General features: G+C 42.9%; 1 protein-coding gene across 1 annotated transcript in view; it reads right to left on the bottom strand.

Moving 5' to 3' along the window:
* slc2a8 (solute carrier family 2 member 8) overlaps positions 1 to 22,556 on the bottom strand; it is a 55,376-nt gene that overhangs the window by 21,214 nt on the left and 11,606 nt on the right. Inside the window, exons 2-4 of the mRNA XM_070862618.1 lie at positions 10,961 to 11,123; positions 9,745 to 9,951; positions 3,016 to 3,115 (exon numbers count right to left, since the gene is read on the bottom strand). Of these exons, the coding sequence (XP_070718719.1) occupies positions 3,016 to 3,115; positions 9,745 to 9,951; positions 10,961 to 11,123 (470 nt within the window). The remainder of the gene's footprint in view (positions 1 to 3,015; positions 3,116 to 9,744; positions 9,952 to 10,960; positions 11,124 to 22,556) is intronic.

Consider the following 22,556-nt stretch of genomic DNA (forward strand, 5'->3'; position numbering starts at 1 on the left):
AAAACCATGCCAAAAATTGCTGGTCACGGGAATGTGGGAGGGGAGGACCTTGAGATAATCACTATCACTCGGGAGGTAGTGCTGGACAGGCTAATGGGACTCGAGGTAGACAAGTCCCCTGGTCCTGATGAAATGCATCCCAGGGTATTAAGAGATGGCGGAAGTTATAGACGATGCATTCGTTATAATCTACCAAATTTCTCTGGACTCTGGGGAGGTACCAGCAGATTGGAAAGCAGCTAATGTAACGCCTCTGTTTAAAAAAAAAAAAAAAAGGGGGCAGACAAAAGGCAGGTAACTATAGGCCGGTTAGTTTAACATCTGTAGTGGGGAAAATGCTTGAAGCTATCATTAAGGAAGAAATAGCGGGACATCTAGATAGGAATAGTGCAATCAAGCAGACGCAACATGGATTCATGAAGGGGAAATCATGTTTAACTAATTTACTGGAATTCTTTGAGGATAGAACGAGCATGGTGGATAGAGGTGTACCGATGGATGTGTTGTATTTAGATTTCCGAAAAGGCATTCAATAAGGTGCCACACAAAAGGTTACTGCAGAAGATAAAGGTACGCGGAGTCAGAGGAAATGTATTAGCATGGATCGAGAATTGGTTGGCAAACAGAAAGCAGAGAGTTGGGATAAATGGGTCCTTTTCGGGTTGGAAATTGGTGGTTAGTGGTGTGCCACAGGGATCGGTGCTGGGACCACAACTGTTTACAATATACATAGATGACCTGGAAGAGGGGACGGAGTGTAGTGTAACAAAATTTGCAGATGACACAAAGATTAGTGGGAAAGCGGGTTGTGTAGAGGACATAGAGAGGCTGCAAAGAGATTTAAATAGGTTAAGCGAATGGGCTAAGGTTGGGCAGATGGAATACAATGTCGGAAAATGTGAGGTCATCCACCTTGGGGGGAAAAAAAACAGTAAAAGGGAATATTATTTGAATGGGGAGAAATTACAACATGCTACGGTGCAGAGGGACCTGGGGGTCCTTGTGCATGAAACTCTTTTAGGACCTATGCACCTGGTATTCCCAGTCAGTCTCCCATCCAAGTACTAACCAGTCCTGACTCTGCTTGGCTTCCGAGATCAGACGAGATCGGGCATTTTCAGACTAGTGTGGCCGTCCTTGTGCATGAATCCCAAAAAGTCAGTTTGCAGGTGCAGCAGGCAATCAGGAAGGCGAATGGAATGTTGGCCTTCATTGCGAGAGGGATGGAGTACAAAAGCAGGGAGGTCCTGCTGCAACTGTACAGGGTATTGGTGAGGCCGCACCTGGAGTACTGCGTGCAGTTTTGGTCACCTTACTTAAGGAAGGATATACTAGCTTTGGAGGGGGTACAGAGACGATTCACTAGGCTGATTCCGGAGATGAGGGGGTTACCTTATGATAATAGATTGAGTAGACTGGGTCTTTACTCGTTGGAGTTCAGAAGGATGAAGGGTGATCTTATAGAAACATTTAAAATAATGAAAGGGATAGACAAGATAGAGGCAGAGAGGTTGTTTCCACTGGTCGGGGAGACTAGAACTAGGGGGCACAGCCTCAAAATACGGGGGAGCCAATTTAAAACCAAGTTGAGAAGGAATTTCTTCTCCCAGAGGGTTGTGAATCTGTGGAATTCTCTGCCCAGGGAAGCAGTTGAGGCTAGCTCGTTGAATGTATTCAAATCACAGATAGATAGATTTTTAACCAATATGGGAATTAAGGGTTATGGGGAGCGGGTGGGTAAGTGGAGCTGAGTCCATGGCCAGATCAGCCATGATCTTGTTGAATGGCGGAGCAGGCTCGAGGGGCTAGATGGCCTACTCCTGTTCCTAATTCTTATGTTCTTATGTTCTGTCAGAGGTGCCGTCTTTTGGATGAGACATTAAACCGAGGCCCCATCTGCTCTCTCAGGTGGACATAAATGATCCCATAGCACTATTTTGAAGAAGAGCAGCGGAGTTATCCCTGGTGTCCCGGCCAATATTTATCCCTTCATTAACATAACAAAAACAGATTATCTGGTCACATTATCACATTGCTGTTTGTGGGAGCTTGCTGTGTGCAAATGTGTTGCCGCATTTCCCACATTACAACAGTGATTACATTCCAAAAGTACTTCATTGGCTGTAAAGCGCTTTGAGACGTCCAGTGGTCGTGAAAGGCGCTATTTAAATGCAAGTCGTGTGTGTTGTGATATCATGTGACGACCTCATGGTGCATTACGTTCTATGCACTTGGTGGTTAATTTAGCAGTCATTCTGAACACACACTTCCCCTTTACTGGAAGTGCACAGGGAGGTTTGGGAGAGTACCACTTTTAAGTTGCTCTTCAAAAAGCCCAGAAGGCTCACATTGGAGCCCAAATTGGTTATAGCATAAATAAGCCTTAACTCGGGTTGGTTTCACACCAGTGCCAGTTCAAATGCATCCTAGCAAAACATGCCAATTAATTACAAGATCAAATCTCTTCTATTGCAACCATGTTCCTCCACCCGCGCAATATTCCCTCCCTATGCTGTTTAAGTGAACAAGAGCAGGAATCCTGCCTGATTTCCAGATGGCGAGAAGACTAATCAGCGAGTTTCAACTTACAACAACTTGCATTTATATAGCGCCTTTAACGTAGTGAAACGTCCCAAGGTGCTTCACAGGAGTATTGGGATTTTAAAAAACTGTGTGTGATTGTTTTTTGGGGGAAGAAGTGTGGCTAGACCATTAGCACTTTCAAATTAGTACATACCAATTGAAACTATCAAAGCTATAATGAAAATTGCAGGAAAAGCCATTATCACATCTTTTGCATATCTCAGTGCTCTTTACAAGAGGATTGTAGAAAATTGAGCAAGAAGGGAGGTGGAAAAGGAAAGACCAAAGATGTAGGTAGACTTGAAAAGGCTTTAAGGTGGGGAGAGAAGTAGTGTGACGGGGCGGGGGGGAAACACACAACAAAGTTGCACAATAGTCTGGCCTTTTAAGAACACATCAACCTTCAATTTAAAAGAAAAACTCCACTCATACCGCCGACATATGCACCCATGATTCCGGTTACCACCATTAGCTGAACACAGGATCCTAACAGCCCCCGTACTTTAGGGTGAGCTGTTTCAGAAATGTACACCTGGAAAAGAAAACGCCCCAAAAAACTATAACTTTTTTGTTTATGAAAACTTTTCAGTGAAAACATTACTGCAAATCAATTAAATGAATTCCAAAAATATGCAGGATCACAGTTTGAGATTGGGTACAGTAAACTCAAAGTGGAGAGGGGTTGCACCAGTTGTGTTCACATCATCCACAGTATAGAACATGTCACTCCTGTGATACATTACTGTTGCTCAGTTCCAATGTCTGGGGTGTTGACATTCCACAAGGGACCAGTAACAAGCCAGATTTTCAAAACTAAGAATATGTCTCAACAGTACTGCATACTAGAAATTTTCCTTGGCTAAGTTTGCCCTCTATTGGTTGAGCAGGGTTCCTACAAACTTCATTTAGGCCAAAAAATAATAAGTAAAACAAGTGGAGTTTGTTTAAATATACTGTATAAAAGTGCAGTTTTGTTTTTGAAGTACAGTAGTATACATCTCTTTCTCCTAATAGAAATGTTTAATTGAAAAGGTATCCATTAAAGCCCAGAAAGCAGCCATTCCAGTGGAGGAGAAGCTGATGCCATCTAACACTACGCAGGGGGAATTCTCATAGAGCAGATCTACTGGTTGGTATTGATTTCTGTGGAGTTGGCTTGTTTACACACTAAACAATGACCACATGGGCAGAAAACTGCTGGCATGCGTGGAATTATGCCCAACATGAGTCATCGATGGGAGGGTTTTTTAAAAAAAAAAGGAAACTGAAGGGGGTAAGGAAAGAAAAATGAAATGCTACCACTGTGTGCACAGGATGCTGTAAAGGACTGATGCCATCTTTTTCCTATTTGCATGAGAATTATTATGGCAGTTTACAAAGTACAATGCAACATTTTTTCTTTAATTTTTTTGAAGGAATTCAGTTTTGCTTCTTTTGGAAAGAGCATTCTGGTATACACTGGAATTTAGTTGCACTTTATACTCGTACTTAAAACATTATCCAATATTTGATTTAATTGGAAAACTTTGTATACCATCCTCCAACTGAATCTTGTTTAAAAAAAGAGAGCTGCAATAGAAGCCATTTTTGTTTAAACATGTGGACAATTTTGAAATGGTCAAAGGGTTGTGAAATTACTCAGATGCAGATAATCATGGTTAACAATTGTGTGGTACTTTGACTTGCTGAACATGCGGAACTTAGCTGATCATGTGAAGAAAGTTACTAAAATGCTCTTTTCCAAGTTTAGATTAACTTTCAAACAATCCTATACAAGTGACATAGAAAAATAGGTGCAGGAATAGGCCATTCAGCCCTTCGAGCCTGCACCGTCATTCAATAACATCATGGCTGATCATTCCTTCAGTACCCCTTTCCTGCTTTCTCTCCATACCCCTTGATCCCCTTAACCGTAAGAGCCATATCTAACTCCCTCTTGAATATATCCAGTGAACTGGCATCAACAACTCTCTGCGGAAGGGAATTCCACAGGTTAACAACACTGAGTGAAGAAGTTTCTCCTCATCTCAGTCCTAAATGGCCTACCCCTTATCCTAAGACTATGTCCCCTGGTTCTGGACTTCCCCAACATGGGGAACATTCTTCCCGCATTTATATTGATGGACCAACATAGTAAGATAATGCATAAAAGCAGATTACAAAACAGGCTGAAAGTCCACTTTCGGCAAGAAAAACCAACTCTAATCAAAATATCTTAGTTATCTTTGTCTGAACTTGATGAATTTAAGTTTTGTGCAGTTAAACTTTCATTGGCCACTTTCAGTATTCAAAAGACATTTCTTTTGTCCTTGTACAATGCAATTCAAAAATGAGAGCTTTATTTACCAATCACATTGTGCAATATGTACAACAAAACATGGTTAATGCCATGGTCCATTGTACTATTGCTATATTTAACAAGTATGTGTTGCTGAGTGCTACTTTTGAGCAACTTGATTGAAAACCATTCAAATGGTTAGCATAGGTCATTTTCCAACATTCTATAGACTCTGGATCAGTTCCTATGGACTGGAGGGTAGCTTAATGTAACCCCACTTTTTTACAAAAGGAGTGAGAGAGAAAACAGGGAATTATAGACCAGTTAGCCTGACATCAGTAGTGGGGATAATGTTGGAATCAATTATTAAAGATGAAATAGCAGCGCATTTGGAAAACAGCGACAGGATCGGTCCAAGTCAGCATGGATTTATGAAGGGGAAATCATGCTTGACAAATCTTCTAGAATTTTTTGACGATGTAACTAGCAGAGTGGACAAGGGAGAACCAGTGGATGTGGTGTATTTAGACTTTCAAAAGCCTTTTGATAAGGTCCCACACAAGAGATTAGTGTGCAAAATTAAAGCACATGGTATTGGGGGTAATGTATTGACGTGGATAGAGAACTGGTTGGCAGACAGGAAGCAGAGATTCGGGATAAATGGGTCCTTTTCAGAATGGCAGGCAGTGACTAGTGGGGTGCCGCAGGGCCCAGTGCTGAGATCCCAGCTATTTACAATATACATTTATGATTTAGATGAAAGAATTGAGTGTAATATCTCCAAGTTTGAAGATAACACTAAGCTGGGTGACGGTGTGAGCTGTGGGGGGGATGCTAAAAGGCTGCAGGGTGACTTGGACAGCTTAGGTGAGTGGGCAAATGCATGGCAGATGCAGTATAATGAGGTTATCCACTTTGGTGGCAAAAACAGGAAGGCAGAATATTATCAATTATTAAGGATGTCATAGCAGTGCATTTGGAAAGAGGTGATATGATAGGTCCAAGTCAGCATGGATTTGTGAAAGGGAAATCATGCTTGACAAATCTTCTGGAATTTTTTGAGGATGTTTCCAGTAGAGTGGACAAGGGAGAACCAGTTGATGTGGTATATTTGGACTTTCAGAAGGCTTTTGACAAGGTCCCACACAAGAGATTAATGTGCAAAGTTAAAGCACATGGGATTGGGGGGTAGTGTGCTGACATGGATTGAGAACTGGTTGTCAGACAGGAAGCAAAGAGTAGGAGTTAATGGGGACTTTTCAGAATGACAGGCAGTGACTAGTGGGGTACCGCAAGGTTCTGTGCTGGGGCCCCAGCTGTTTACACTGTACATTAATGATTTAGACGAGGGGATTAAATGTAGTATCTCCAAATTTGCGGATGACACTAAGTTGGGTGGCAGTGTGAGCTGCGAGGAGGATGCTATGAGGCTGCAGAGCGACTTGGATAGGTTAGGTGAGTGGGCAATGCATGGCAGATGAAGTATAATGTGGATAAATGTGAGGTTATCCACTTTGGTGGTAAAAACAGAGAGACAGACTATTATCTGAATGGTGACAGATTAGGAAAAGGGGAGGTGCAAAGAGACCTGGGTGTCATGGTACATCAGTCATTGAAGGTTGGCATGCAGGTACAGCAGGCGGCTAAGAAAGCAAATGGCATATTGGCCTTCATATCGAGGGGATTTGAGTACAGGGGCAGGGAGGTGTTGCTACAGTTGTACAGGGACTTGGTGAGGCCACACCTGGAGTATTGTGTACAGTTTTGGTCTCCTAACCTGAGGAAGGACATTCTTGCTATTGAGGGAGTGCAGCGAAGGTTCACCAGACTGATTCCCGGGATGGCGGGACTGACCTATCAAGAAAGACTGGATCAATTGGGCTTGTATTCACTGGAGTTCAGAAGAATGAGAGGGGACCTCATAGAAACGTTTAAAATTCTGACGGGGTTAGACAGGTTAGATGCAGGAAGAATGTTCCCAATGTTGGGGAAGTCCAGAACCAGGGGACACAGTCTAAGGATAAGGGGTAAGCCATTTAGGACCGAGATGAGGAGGAATTTCTTCACCCAGAGAATGGTGAACCTGTGGAATTCTCTACCACAGAAAGTTGTTGAGGCCAATTCACTAAATATATTCAAGAAGGAGTTAGATGAAGTCCTTACTACTAGGAGGATCAAGGGGTATGGCGAGAAAGCAGGAATGGGGTACTGAAGTTGCATGTTCAGCCATGAACTCATTGAATGGCGGTGCAGGCTAGAAGGGCCGAATGGCCTACTCCTGCACCTATTTTCTATGTTTCTATGTGACCGATTAGGAAAAGTGGAGGTGCAATGAGACCTGGGTGTCATTGAAAGTTGGCATGCAGGTACAGCAGGTGGTGAAGGCGGCAAGTGGCATGTTGGCCTTCATAGCTAGAGGATTTGAGTATAGGAGCAGGGCGCCGGGTAGCGCCATTGATGGTAGCTGGCCTGAGGCTAGGTTGGGGGGCAGGCATTAGGAAGGTGACTTCCAAAGTTATTTTAAAAGTTAAAAGTTGATAAAGGTTCCCAATTTATTTCAAAAGTTTCTAAGAGTTGTTAAAAATCTAAGACGTAGATCAATAATAGACTATAAAAGTTTCCCCAATTTAAAAAGTTTCTAAAATTTGTTAAAAGTCAAAGATGTAGATTAATAATAGATATTTAAAAGTATTTCGATTGAGAGTCTAAAATGTAAGTTTTAAAAGTTCTCCCAAATTGTTTAAGTTTAAAAGTTGGTTAAAAGGTTAAGAATTAATTGAAAGTTAGTTGGGAGTATAAGACGATGCCACGCCTCGGTCCCTTCAGCCAGTTCAGCGCCGGTCTCGGAGTCCCTTCGGCGGATTGAGCGCCGGCCTCTCAGGTCTTACTGCAGTTGTACAGGGCCTTGGCGAGGTCACACCTTGAATATTGTGTACAGTTTTGGTCTCCTAATCTGAGGAAGGACATTCTTGCTATTGAGGGAGTGCAGCGAAGGTTCACCAGATTGATTCCCGGGATGGCAGGACTGACATATGAAGAAAGACTGGATCGACTCAGCTTATAGTCACTGGAATTTAGAAGAATGAGAGGGGATCTCATAGAAACATATAAAATTCTGACAGGATTGGACAGGTTAGATGCAGGAAGAATGTTCCCGATGTTGGGGAAGTACAGAACCAGGGGTCACAGTCTAAGGATAAGGGATAAGCCATTTAGGACCGAGATGAGGAGAAACTTCTTCATTCAGAATTCTGAACCTGTGGAATTCTCTACCACAGAAAGTTGTTGAGGGCAGTTTGTTAGATATATTCAAAAGGGAGTTAGATGTGACCCTTACGGCTAAAGAGATCAAGGGGTATGAAGAGAAAGCAGGAATGGGGTACTGAAGTTGCATGATCAGCCATGATCATATTGAATGGTGGTGCAGGCTCAAAGGGCCGAATGGCCTGCTCCTGCACCTATTTTATATGTTTCTATATTCACGTGATTCCCGACAATAATGAAAGCAACTCTTTGGGGGTAGTTTTAACTCTCCCAGCACAAAGGGGGCGATTTGGGTCCGACGCCGGTTTTATATCGCGCCCGATTTTACCCTCTTTTTGAAGTCAAGAGTGTAAAATGGGGCATGGTGGTGTAAATAAGGCATATGAACCAAAGCTCCCCACTCCAGCTTAGATGAAGTTAGATAGCCGGTTACGTTACAACTGCCCCCTTTGAATCCTGGTCTTTTGCTGTTCGTTAGCTAGGTTTCCCCGTTTGATCTCTGTGCTTTGCTCCCTGTTGGCCCAGGCCCACTTCTAATGATATGAAGTATATGAAATAATCTGGAGACGCCTCACTTGAGGTTGAAATGGTCTACAGCAAGCTACAATTTATTTCATTAAGGGTTTCTGATGGGACAAAGCTTAATCACCTGTCATTTCTCACTTCATCATTTAGCATTTTATTTTATTTTCACATTGTTGCTTTTTATGAGAGAATGCAGGTTTGGTCATCCTCGTATCGCAACTGCTGAAGGGAAACTGAAGGTGTCCGAGATAGAGGCAATGGGCCAGGTTCAAGGGAGATATGAAATAATGAAATAGTCACAGTAGCCTTTAACTGGCACCATTCTGGAATTAAATGGTTATTGGTTATAATTTGCACGCTGTGGATGGTGTCCAGTTTCACACGCTTTTTTTTTAATCTTCTCTGGGCTGTAGGTAACATACTCATGGAATAATACAGCACAGGAGGCTGCCATTTGGCCCATTGAATCTGTGCCGGCTCTTTCAAAGAGCAATCCAGTTAGTCCCATTCTTTCCCCATATCCCTGCAATTTTTTCTCCTTGCATTTATCCCATTCCCTTTTGAAAGCTACTACTAGTTCAGGTAGTGTATTCCAAATCCTAGATGCTCGTTGTGTTAAAAGTTTCTCCTCCTGTCGCCTCCGATTCTTTTGCCAATCACCGTAAATCTGTACTCTCTGATTATCGACCCTACAGCCATTGGAAACAGTTTCTCTTCATTTACTCTATCTAAACCCTTCAGGATTTTAAACAACTATCAAATCTTCTCTTTGCCCTCTCTGCTCTAATCCGCGCTCATGTTTTTCTTTGTACAATGTTTCTACTGTGCAAAATCACCGATCAGAAAATTGTTCAAACGGGCTTGTGTCCCAATTTTCTGATGGGTATCTTTTATTTTAGTATAAAAAGGTAAAAAAACTGAACCAAAGCTCACTTGCAGCTGAAGTTAAAAAAAAAAGTCGTAAAAGTATGGTTGAAATTTATTTTGAATACTGTTCAGTAGATTTAAAGTGGACTATTTTTGTGAACAATTCTAAGATTTATACATTATTGTAGGATCCTGCTCTAGCTCATTATAAAACAAAGTGTACTTACTGGTACAACAAGTGATGTCACTCCACTGGCCAATCCAGTCAACACGCGACCACCATAAAGCATCCAGATGTTCTGTGCTCCAATGATCATCGTAAACCCAGAGACATATGGAACAGCACACATCATAAGGCTCAGCTTTCTGCCGATTTTATCAACAATCCATCCTCCAATTATGCCGCCCACGGCTGCTCCTATAGTAACTAAGGACTACAAAGGAGGCATATAGCTATAAAATCAATTTTACTTTCATTGCATTGAAATAAAGATTTCAGTTTCAATCCTTCCATTTGAATCTCAGTTGGGCAAAACACACACACACACACACACACACACATCAATAAGGGATTATTGAGTGGAAACCATTCATGTAATTAACTAATTTAAATTAATTCTCCCTGAATTGATGCGGTCTACACATGTAATCAAAGTGGTATAAATCTTCCTGTGTAAAAATATTCAAACTTCAGTATTCCAATACATCAAAAGTTGGAGCATAGAGCTAGTATGATGCCACAAAGGCTGGCTGACAGAAGATTTTTAAATTATTCATTCACAGGATGTGGCAGCACAAGGCCAGCATTTATGGCCCATTCCTAATTACCCTCGAGAAGGTAGTGGTGAGCCACCATTTCAGAGGGCAGTTAAGAGTCAACCACATTACTGTGGGTCTGGAGTCACATATAGGCCAGACTGGGTAAGGGTGGCAGATTTCCTTCCCTACAGTACATTAGTGAACCAGATGGGTTCTTGGGACAATCCGGTAGTGGTCATTATGTCTGATACTAGCTTTTTTATTCCAGATTTATTTAATTAACTGAATTTACATTCCCCAGCTGCCATGGTGGGATTTGAACTCGTCTCCGGACTGTTCGTCCAGGCCTCTAGATTATTCGTCCAGCACCAGAACTACTAAGCTACCATATCCCATAAATAAGCTACCTATAAATTCTGCTTAAACAGCCTATTGGACTACAGCTGTACCAACATGCTATTCCACAAGCATACATTCACCACTGCAACTGCCCCAATCTCAGAAGGTGCTGGTTTTGAGGAATGGAAAAGTAAAGAGGGGAATCAATCATCCAATGTCAGATTCAGCAGCAGCAAGAGCAGAACACATCAGGGTGACTAAAATTGATTAAAGAATTTGCCCAACTACATACAGGCAAAAGTTGAAATAACATCCATAGATTATGTAGTACAGGTAATTGCTTACCGCAAACCAGGAAGCCTGAGTGGAATCAAGGTTGAGATTTGGGTTTGGATTAGCTTCTAGTTCTGGAATGGCAGGGGAACTGTAACCAAGGACAAATCCAAAACTAAGAGGCCCCAAAACAGAAGCAAACGTAGCAAGGTACAGATTCCTATTGCGCACTTTACTGTGAAAATACAGGAAAACAGAGGCATCTTTTAATTTAAAAATGTCTGAAGATTTGAACATTTAACAATGGAATAAGGACTATAAACTTCACACATATGCAGTATAAAACTAATTAACACTCATCTTTCAGAAAAAAAGACTTGAATTTATATAGCGCCTTTTACGACCACTGGATGTCTGTCTCAAAGCGCTTTACAGCCAATGAAGTACTTTGAGTGTAGTCACTGTTGGAATTTAAATTATTTTGTGGCATGGCTCACAGGATTTCTTTATTTTAACTTGAAGAAAATCATCCAAAACAAGGAACGGTTAATAAATACGATAGAGGACCTTCAAAAGGATCAGACAGGGTAGAAGGAAAAACTAAAGGTTTGGAGGTGTTGGGTTAAATGCAGTTGCTTGCAAGCCAAGTGTCACTGCATTGCTTTGTGGCTACATTACTGTCTACTTTCCTTTATTCAATTCATTGGAGCATGTACCACCTGTGTCTGCTCACTCTCAACCAATGTTCGGGAAGTGTATCTGCCTCCAGCTCCTGACGGACCGCGTTGCAGAATTGGAGCTGAAGGTGGATTCACTCTGGAGCATCCACGATGCTGAGAATGACATGATTAGCACGTTTAGCGAGTTGGTCTTACCGCAGGTAAAAGGTCCACAGCCAGATAGGGAATGGAAGATCAACAGGAAGAGCAGTGCAAGGAAGGTAGTGCAGGGGTCCCCTGCGGTCATCCCCCTGCAAAACAGATATACCGCTTTGAGTACTGTTGAGGGGGTTGACTCATCAGGGGAGGGCAGCAGCAGCCAAGTTCATGGCACCGTGGCTGGCTCTGCTGCACAGGAGGGCAGGAAAAAGAGTGGGAGAGCGATAGTGATAGGGGATTCAATTGTAAGGGGAATAGATAGGCGTGTCTGCGGCCGCAACCGAGACTCCAGGATGGTATTTTGCCTCCCTGGTGCAAGGGTCAAGGATGTCTCTGAGCAGGTGCAGGACATTCTGAAAAGGGAGGGCGAACAGACAATTGTCATGGTGCACATTGGTACCAACGATATAGGTAAAAAACAGGATGAGGTCCTACGAGACGAATTGAAGGAGCGAGGAGCTAAATTTAAAAAGTAGGACCTCAAAAGTAGTAATCTCAGGATTGTTACCAGTGCCACGTGCTAGTCAGAGTAAGAATCGCAGGATAGCTCATGAATACGTGGCTTGAGCAGTGGTGTAGCAGGGAGGGATTCAAATTCCTGGGGCATTGGAACCGGTTCTGGGGGAGGTGGGACCAGTACAAACCGGACGATCTGTACCTAGGCAGGACAGGAACCAATGTCCTCGGAGGAGTGTTTGCTAGTGCTGTTGGGGAGGAGTTAAACTAATATGGTAGGGGAATGGGAACCAATGCAGGGGGACAGAGGGAAACAAAATGGAATCAGAAGCAAAAGACAGAAAGGAGATGAGTAAAAGTGGAGGGCAGAGAAACCCAAGGCAAAAAACAAAAAGGGCCACTTTGCAGCAAAATTCTAAAGGGTCAAAGTGTGTTAAAAAGGCAAGCCTGAAGGCTCTGTGCCTCAATGCGAAGAGTATTCGGAATAAGGTGGACGAATTAACTGTGCAGATAGCAGTTAACGGATACGATGTGGTTGGCATCACGGAGACATGGCTCCAGGGTGACCAAGGCTGGGAACTCAACATCCAAGGGTATTCAACATTTAGGAAGGATAGACAGAAAGGAAAAGGAGGCGGGGTGGCATTGCTGGTTAAAGAGGAAATTAATGCAATTGTAAGGAAAGACATTAGCTTGTATGATGTGGAATCGGTATGGGTGGAGCTACGGAATACCAAAGGGCAGAAAATGCTAGTGGGAGTTGTGTACAGACCTCTAAACAGTAGTAGTGATGTTGGGGAGGGCATCAAACAGGAAATTAGGAGTGCATGCAATAAAGGTGCAGCAGTTATCATGGGTGACTTTAATATGCATATAGATTGGGCTAACCCCAACTGGAAACCATACGGTGGAGGAGGATTTCCTGCAGTGCATAAGGGATGGTTTTCTAGACCAATATGTCGAGGAACCAACTAGGGGGGAGGCCATCTTAGACTGGGTGTTGTGTAATAAGAGAGGATTAATTAGCAATCTCGTTGTGCGAGGCCCCTTGGGGAAGAGTGACCATAATATGGTGGAATTCTACATTAGGATGGAGAATGAAACAGTTAATTCAGAGACCAAGGTCCAGAACTTAAAGAAGGGTAACTTTGAAGGTATAAGGCGTGAATTGGCTAGGACAGATTGGCGAATGATACTTAAGGGGTTGACAGTGGATAGGCAATGGCAGACATTTAGAGATCGCATGGATGAACGACAACAATTGTACATCCCTGTCTGGCGTAAAAATAAAAAAGGGAAGGTGGCTCAACCGTGGCTATCAAGGGAAATCAGGGATAGGATTAAAGCCAAGGAAGTGGCATACAAATTGGCCAGAAATAGCAGCGAACCCAGGGACTGGGAAAAATTTAGAACTCAGCAGAGGAGGACAAAGGGTTTGATTAGGGCAGGGAAAATAGAGTCCGAGAGGAAGCTTGCAGGGAACATTAAAATGGACTGCAAAAGCTTCTAATAGATGCGTAAAGAGAAAAAGGTTAGTAAAGACAAACGTAGGTCCCCTGCAGTCTGAGTCAGGGGAAGTCATAACTGGGAACAAAGAAATGGCAGACCAATTGAACGAGTACTTTGGTTCAGTATTCACTAAGGAGGACACAAACAACCTTCTGGATATAAAAGGGGTCAGAGAGTCTAGTAAGGAGGAGGAACTGAGGGAAATTGTGTTGGGGAAATTGATGGGACTGAAGGCCGATAAATCCCCAGGGTCTGCATCCCAGAGTACTTAAGGAGGTGGCCTTGGAAATAGTGGATGCATTGACAGTCATTTTCCAACATTCCATAGACTCTGGAACAGTTCCTATGGAGTGGAGGGTAGCCAATGTAACCCCACTTTTTAAAAAAGGAGGGAGAGAGAAAACAGGGAATTATTGACCGATCAGCCTGACATCGGTAATGGGTAAAATGATGGAATCAATTATTAAGGATGTCATTAGCAGCGCATTTGGAAAGAAGTGACATGATAGGTCCAAGTCAGCATGGATTTGTGAAAGGGAAATCATGCTTGACAAATCTTCTGGAATTTTTTGAGGATGTTTCCAGTAGAGTGGACAAGGGGGAACCAGTTGATGTGGTGTATTTGGACTTTCAGAAGGCTTTCGACAAGGTCCCACACGAGATTAATGTGCAAAGTTAAAGCACATGGGATTGGGGGTAGTGTGCTGACGTGGATTGAGAACTGGTTGGCAGACAGGAAGCAAAGAGTAGGAGTAAATGGGTACTTTTCAGAATGGCAGGCAGTTACTAGTGGGGTACCGCAAGGTTCTGTGCTGGGGCCCCAGCTGTTTACATTGTACATTAATGATTTAGACAAGGGGATTAAATGTAGTATCTCCAAGTTTGCAGATGACACTGATTGGGTGGCAGTGTGAGCTGTGAGGAGGATGCAATGAGGCTGCAGAGTGACTTAGATATGTTAGGTGAGTGGGCAAATGCATGGCAGATGAAGTATAATATGGATAAATGTGAGGTTATCCACTTTGGTTGTAAAAACAGAGAGATAGACTATTATCTGAATGGTGACAGATTAAGAAAAGGGGAGGTGTAATGAGACCTGGGTGTCATAGAAACATAGAAAATAGGTGCAGGAGTAGGCCATTCGGCCCTTCTAGCCTGCACCGCCATTCAATGAGTTCATGGCTGAACATGCAACTTCAGTACCCCATTCCTGCTTTCTCACCATACCCCTTGATTCCACTAGTAGTAAGGACTTCATCTAACTCCTTTTTGAATATATTTAGTGAATTGGCCTCAACAACTTTCTGTGGTAGAGAATTCCACAGGTTCACCACTCTCTGGGTGAAGAAATTCCTCCTCATCTCGGTCCTAAATGGCTTACCCCTTATCCTTAGACTGTGTCCCCTGGTTCTGGACTTCCCCAACATTGGGAACATTCTTCCTGCATCTAACCTGTCTAACCCCGTCAGAATTTTAAACGTTTCTATGAGGTCCCCTCTCATTCTTCTGAACTCCAGTGAATACAAGCCCAGTTGATCCAGTCTTTCTTGATAGATCAGTCCCGCCATCCCGGGAATCAGTCTGGTGAACCTTCGCTGCACTCCCTCAATAGCAAGAATGTCCTTCCTCAGGTTAGGAGACCAAAACTGTACACAATACTCCAGGTGTGGCCTCACCAAGGCCCTGTACAACTGTAGCAACACCTCCCTGCCCCTGTACTCAAATCCCCTCGTTATGAAGGCCAACATGCCATTTGCTTTCTTCACCGCCTGCTGTACCTGCATGCCAACCTTCAATGACTGATGTACCATGACACCCAAATCTCGTTGCACCTCCCCTTTTCCTAATCTGTCACCATTCAGATAATAGTCTGTGTCTCTGTTTTTACCACCAAAGTGGATAACCTCACATTTATCCACATTATACTTCATCTGCCATGCATTTGCCCACTCACCTAACCTATCCAAGTCGCTCTGCAGCCTCATAGCATCCTCCTCGCAGCTCACACTGCCACCCAACTTAGTGTCATCCGCAAATTTGGAGATACTACATTTAATCCCCTCGTCTAAATCATTAATATACAGTGTAAACAGCTGGGGCCCCAGCACAGAACCTTGCGGTACCCCACTAGTCACTGCCTGCCATTCTGAAAAGTCCCCATTTACTCCTACTCTTTGCTTCCTGTCTGACAACCAGTTCTCAATCCATGTCAGCACACTACCCCCAATCCCATGTGCTTTAACTTTGCACATTAATCTCTTGTGTGGGACCTTGTCGAAAGCCTTCTGAAAGTCCAAATATACCACATCAACTGGTTCTCCCTTGTCCACTCTACTGGAAACATCCTCAAAAAATTCCAGAAGATTTGTCAAGCATGATTTCCCTTTCACAAATCCATGCTGACTTGGACCTATCATATCACCTCTTTCCAAATGCACTGCTATGACATCCTTAATAATTAATTCCATCATTTTACCCACTACCGGTGTCAGGCTGACAGGTCTATAATTCCCTGTTATCTCTCTCCCTCCTTTTTTTTTAAAAAGTGGGGTTACATTGGCTACCCTCCACTCCATAGGAACTGATCCAGAATCAATGGAATGTTGGAAAATGACTGTCAATGCATCCACTATTTCCAAGGCCACCTCCTTAAGTACTCTGGGATGCAGTCCATCAGGCCCTGGGGATTTATTGGCCTTCAATCCCATCAATTTCCCCAACACAATTTCCCGACTAATAAGGATTTCCCTCAGTTCCTCCTCCTTACTAGACCCTCCGACCCCTTTTATATCCGGAAGGTTGTTTGTGTCCTCCTCAGTGAATACCGAACCAAAGTACTTGTTCAATTGGTCCGCCATTTCTTTGTTCCCCGTTATGACTTCCCCTGATTCTGACTGCAGGGGACCTACGTTTGCCTTTTTCTCTTTACATATCTATAGAAACTTTTGCAATCCGTCTTAATGTTCCCTGCAAACTTCTTCTCGTATTCCATTTTCCCTGCCCTAATCAAACCCTTTGTCCTCCTCTGCTGAGTTCTAAATTTCTCCCAGTCCCCGGGTTCGCTGCTATTTCTGGCCAATTTGTATGCCACTTCCTTGGCTTTAATCCTATCCCTGATTTCCCTTGATAGCCACGGTTGAGCCACCTTCCCTTTTTTATTTTTACGCCAGACAGGAATGTACAATTGTTGTCGTTCATCCATGCGGTCTCTAAATATCTGCCATTGCCCATCCACAGTCAACCCCTTAAGTATCATTCGCCAATCTATCCTAGCCAATTCACGCCTCATACCTTCAAAGTTACCCTTCTTTAAGTTCTGGACCATGGTCTCTGAATTAACTGTATCATTCTCCATCCTAATGCAGAATTCCACCATATTATGGTCACTCTTCCCCAAGGGGTCTCGCACAACGAGATTGCTAATTAATCCCCTCTCATTACACAACACATAGTCTAATATGGCCTCCCCCCTAGTTGGTTCCTCGACATATTGGTCTAAAAAACCATCCCTTATGCCCTCCAGGAAATCCTCCTCCACCGTATTGCTTCCAGTTTGGTTAACCCAATCTATGTGCATATTAAAGTCACCCATTATAACTGCTGCACCTTTATTGCATGCACCCCTAATTTCATGTTTGATGCCCTCCCCAACATAACTCCTACTGTTTGGAGGTCTGTACACAACTCCCACTGACGTTTTTTGCCCTTTGGTATTCTGCAGCTCTACCCATATAGATTCCACATCATCCAAGCTAATGTCCTTCCGAACTATTGCCTTAATTTCCTACTTAACCAGCAATGCTACCCCACCTCCTTTTCCTTTTATTCTATCCTTCCTGAATGTTGAATACCCCTGGATGTTGAGTTCCCAGCCCTGATCCTCCTGGAGCCACGTCTCCGTAATCCCAATCACATCATATTTGTTAACATCTATTTGCACAGTTAATTCATCCACCTTATTGCAGATACTCCTTGCATTAAGACACAAAGCCTTCAGGCTTGTTTTTTTAACACCCTTTGTCCTTTTTAGAATTTTGCTGTACAGTGGCTCTTTTTGTTCTTTGCCTTGGGTTTCTCTGCCCTCCACTTTTCCTCATCTCCTTTCTGTCTTTTGCTTTTGCCTCCTTTTTGTCTCCCTCTGTCTCCCTGCATTGGTTCCCATCCCCCTGCCATATTAGTTTAAATCCTCCCCAACAGCACTAGCAAACACTCCCCCTAGGACATTGGTTCCGGATCTGCCCAGGTGCAGACCGTCCGGTTTGTACTGGTCCCACCTCCCCCAGAACCGGTTCCAATGCCCCAGGAATTTGAATCCCTCCCTGCTGCACCACTGCTCAAGCCACGTATTCATCTGCGCTATCCTGCGATTCCTACTCTGACTATCACGTGGCACTGGTAACAATCCCGAGATTACTACTTTTGTGGTCCTACTTTTTAATTTAGCTCCTAGCTCCTTAAATTAGTTTTGTAGGACCTCATCCCTTTTTTAACCTATGTCGTTGGTACCAATGTGCACCACGACAACTGGCTGATCTCCCTCCCTTTTTAGAATGTCATGGTACATCAGTCACTGAAGGTTGGCATGCAGGTACAGCAGGTGGTTAAGAAAGCAAATGGCATGTTGGCCTTCATAGCGAGGGGATTTGAGTACACGAGCAGGGAGGTGTTACTACAGTTGCACAGGGACTTGGTGAGGCCACACCTGGAGTATTGTGTACAGTTTTGGTCTCCTAACTTGAAGGACATTCTTGCTATTGAGGGAGTGCAGCGAAGGTTCACCAGACTGATTCCTGGGATGGCAGGACTGACATATCAAGAAAGACTGGATCAACTGGGCTTGTATTCATTGTAGTTCAGAAGAATGAGAGGGGATCTCATAGAAACGTTTAAAATTCTGACGGGTTTAGACAGGTTAGATGCAGGAAGAATGTTCCCAATGGAAAGTCCAGAACCAGGAGTCACAGTCTAAGGATAAGGGGTAAGCCATTTAGGTCGGAGATGAGGAGAAACTTCTTCACCGAGAGTGGTGAACCTGTGGCATTCTCTACCACAGAAAGTTGTTGAGGCCAATTCACTAAATATATTCAAAAAGGAGTTCGACGTAGTCCGTCCTTCTAGGGGGATCAAGGGGTATGGAGAGAAAGCAGGAATGGGGTACTGAAGTTGCATGTTCAGCCATGAACTCATTGAATGGCGGAGCAGGCTCGAAGGGCCGAATGGCGTACTCCTGCACCTATTTTCTATGTTTCCTTTTGAACCTTCGCACAAAGAAATATATGGTAGTGCCCTGATGGCAAACCATTTTATTGTGAAAAAGTGCCATGTGGTGCTGTATAGTATTGAGTGTTTTTTTTAAAACTGTGGTTGTTGATGTGCTACAGCTTTCAAAGGCAAGACTTTAAAAAGAAAAATTGATTAGATTATAAACTGTCCTGTTTGAAACTACTTATTGATTGTTACACGGTGACTGAAGTCACACTGAGGCATTTTCAGACTTGTCTATTTTCAAACTGAACTCGACGAGTATTTTCCTGCATTCTAGTGGGAAATGTATACATGTAAATGATACTAAATACTCTTGGGATGCTAAACATTGGAAAATGGATCAGTCTTGTATAGTGGATTCTGAGAGATTTAATCAGCTAATAATGCAAAAATGTAAAAAAGAGTATTTAAATATGCCAGAGCAAGAGACTTATCCGAAAATGACTGTACAAGAAATTTGAGTCCTCAGATGTGAAGGACTGAAAGTCAAACGTTAAACCTAATTCTGTTGAAGAAACAGGCATTTCCTTCAAGTGTTAGAGTGAGGGGAAACTAAGGAGCAGTGTGATGAGATGTTATATCTGCGTAGTTACAAGTATAGCACTTGCAATTACCTGAGCCTGAGGAAATTAGTTTGAACTCCGTGCTATGTTCACTTTATTTTCTATTAAAGAAAAGATACTTAGCCTTGGGACTGGAACTCAACATATTTTAGAATTGCATCCTATTAACTATTTTAATTAATATTTATTTGCATCCTGAGCATAAAGTATCTTTGTAGATAAATTTGAATTAAAATCCTGATTAAGTGCCTAATCTCTCCTGCAAACAGGAATCAAAGTCAGCGTGTTGAAAATTCAAGGCTCAGAATGTAGTTTATTTGCGGGATTTGGTCACTTGAGTTTAACAAAACATGGGCCCAGATTTTGTGGTCGACAGTTGCCCAGAGTTTTCGCTGGCTTTTGAGCAGAAACTTGCTCAAATCCGGTGACTGATCCGGTACGGTACATGCAGAGTCCAAACCAGGAAATAGAAATTAGATTTAAATCATGTGCAGAAAGCAAAATAAAGATTGGGTAAGCGAAGAATAAGAGACAGACAGGAAAAAGTAAAGAGTGTCTTTATTTTAAAATCTTCAACACTAAATTGACTTCTGAAGGAATGAGACTCTCCATTGTAAAATTAAAATTTCAGGGCCAGAGCGGTTGTTTGGCAGTAATTCTCACTTATCACACCGCTAAAAATTCACTTATTCCTGAATGCACCAGCCCTAACTTTTTTCCTAGTGTCTTTGGGCCCAAGTTTCCGATGCTGCTGAAAACGGCGCACCTCCGTGATTTAAGTAACCTGTCTGGGGAAAAAAAAGTGTGCCGAAATCCTACTGGGGAATTCTCAGTTCGTCCTGGAGCGTGGCGTGGCGCTGCGGAGTCTCCCTAGGGCGGAGCAAGCCGATCGCAGCTGCAGAGGAGTGGGGCTAGGGATCCGCGTTCTTCTGAGTGCTGGCAGCATTGTGCAGGCGCGTTGGAGCATGCGTGCATGCGCAATGACTCAGCAGAGCGTTTTTCCCCCAGTCTGTGTTTGAATGGAGGAGCATGGGTTGGGGGGCACTCGAAATGATCGAAGGGCCGGAGGAGAGAGCAGAGGTGCCTCCGTCCAGCCTCCCCAACCCAACCACCCCCCCGTTCAGTCCCTCCCCCTCACCACCTCCCCCCTCCCTGTCAGAGACACTGATAGGTACAGAGACATGGAGAGAGGCTGACAGAAACACCTTCACTTCACACAAAGGTAGGATTTCTATTTTTTTATTGATTGGTTGCTTATTACTTTGGTCTTGGTGCTTTAGGCGCAGGGTTCCTTCTATTTTTTTTAAATTAATTGTTTATTACTTTTTGTGCTTCGTTTAGTGCTTGGTGCTTTAAATGTACTTTGCTTCTTTATTGTTGTGAAGGTGTTTATGGAAAATCCTCTAACTTTCCCCCCCCCCCCCCCTGTTGTGATGTTGATGTGTCCTTTATGTTTAATGCTTACCCCCCACTCCCCGTCTCTGGCTGTGCCTGCACTAAACTTAACTCTAGGTAAGGTTTTTCAGAACTTAGAATGGAGTAAGTGTCCACTATTGTAAGTTAGTTGAAGTAAATTTTCGCTGCTGAAACTTGCAAAACAGGCCTAAGTGGCTGGACACACCCCCTTTTGGAAAAAAAATACTTGAACTAACTCACTAGAACTGGAGCAAACTAAGTGCCGAGAATTGCGATTTCTAAGATATTCCAAACTAAACTAGTTGTTCCAAGGAAATTGGAGCAACTCCTTGATTTCAGTGCCAGGTCTATTGGTGAGGCCAGAAACAGCACACCCTGTAGATGAGCGGGGTATCTCGAACAGCATTTTCTGTATTTCCGCCTTTAACTGCGCATGTGTAGATGCCCGAAGTTGCTGTCCGATTTACTCCATTTTAATGGTGAGCACAGTAGCCTCACCATTATTATCTACTCAATTTTGTTAGCTCCGTGCATCGAATCTAAGACCTGAATTATGTTTCCTCTTTTTTTTTTCCTCTCCAGAAAGTAAATTTATTTTGCAAGCCTGTTTTCACAACTTGGAGCCCAAGTGTCTCCAATCTATAAATATCCTTTTTAGAAAAAAGTAATTTTCACTATAAAGCCATAGTTCTGAAAGCCATGCTTGTAATGTGGCTTCATTAATGATCAACAAGATTAGAATAACTTATTTCAACTTACACCTGTACCCTTGAGAATACAACCATTTCAGAACATGCACATTTTTCTGCTCTTCCCTAATTTCCGAGGGCATTCCCTTACGATTCTATCCCATTTTCTGCCTTTGCGACATGTTAAGAATTGCTATCAAGATAGCTTTGACTTCTAAAATCAACAGGAAAGGGAAACAGTAGGCTGCAGTTGAGGAAACGTTTAATGCACAATAGGGTTGAGCAGCAGCTCAGTTGAAAACCACAACAAATGTTTCAGGTGTAGCACCTCCACTGGCTGGACTAGTCTTCCCAGCCAATTAGTTGTCATTTTCCAGTAGTGTAGCTCCCATCTCCAGAATGAGCTATATGGTACCAGAAATTAAGGGGAAATAGTTGGTATTTAACCATTTAAACATTCAGGGAAATGTTATTGAAGGAGTCAGAACAGACTAATCAATTTACTCAACATAGTAACTGGGACAATTTTAGCATCAAGATGCACTAATGAAAACTTCCAGGTGCTGAGAATTTGCTGAAGCTACCAGTAATCTAAGGATAGGCCTGCATACATGACATGAGGGACTCCTGATAATTCGTCACATTTGAATTAAAAATTTAAATCATCCAATACTTTAAGCAACTTTGAATTCAGAGTAGACTGTATATAATGAAACATAATTGCAATATACTTAAAACATCAGGAAGTCTGCACACTACACAATTCTTCTAATTACCAAACCCATTATTAATGAGATTAGGGATCATGCCAGCAGCATGCTGCAAGCAAAGAAATTGGAATATGAAAACGTTTTTCTCTGTTCCCGGCAACTTGCTTGCATTTTGAATATGA

Source organism: Pristiophorus japonicus, chromosome 20 (genome assembly GCF_044704955.1).
Source record: "Pristiophorus japonicus isolate sPriJap1 chromosome 20, sPriJap1.hap1, whole genome shotgun sequence".
NCBI lineage: Eukaryota > Metazoa > Chordata > Chondrichthyes > Pristiophoridae > Pristiophorus > Pristiophorus japonicus.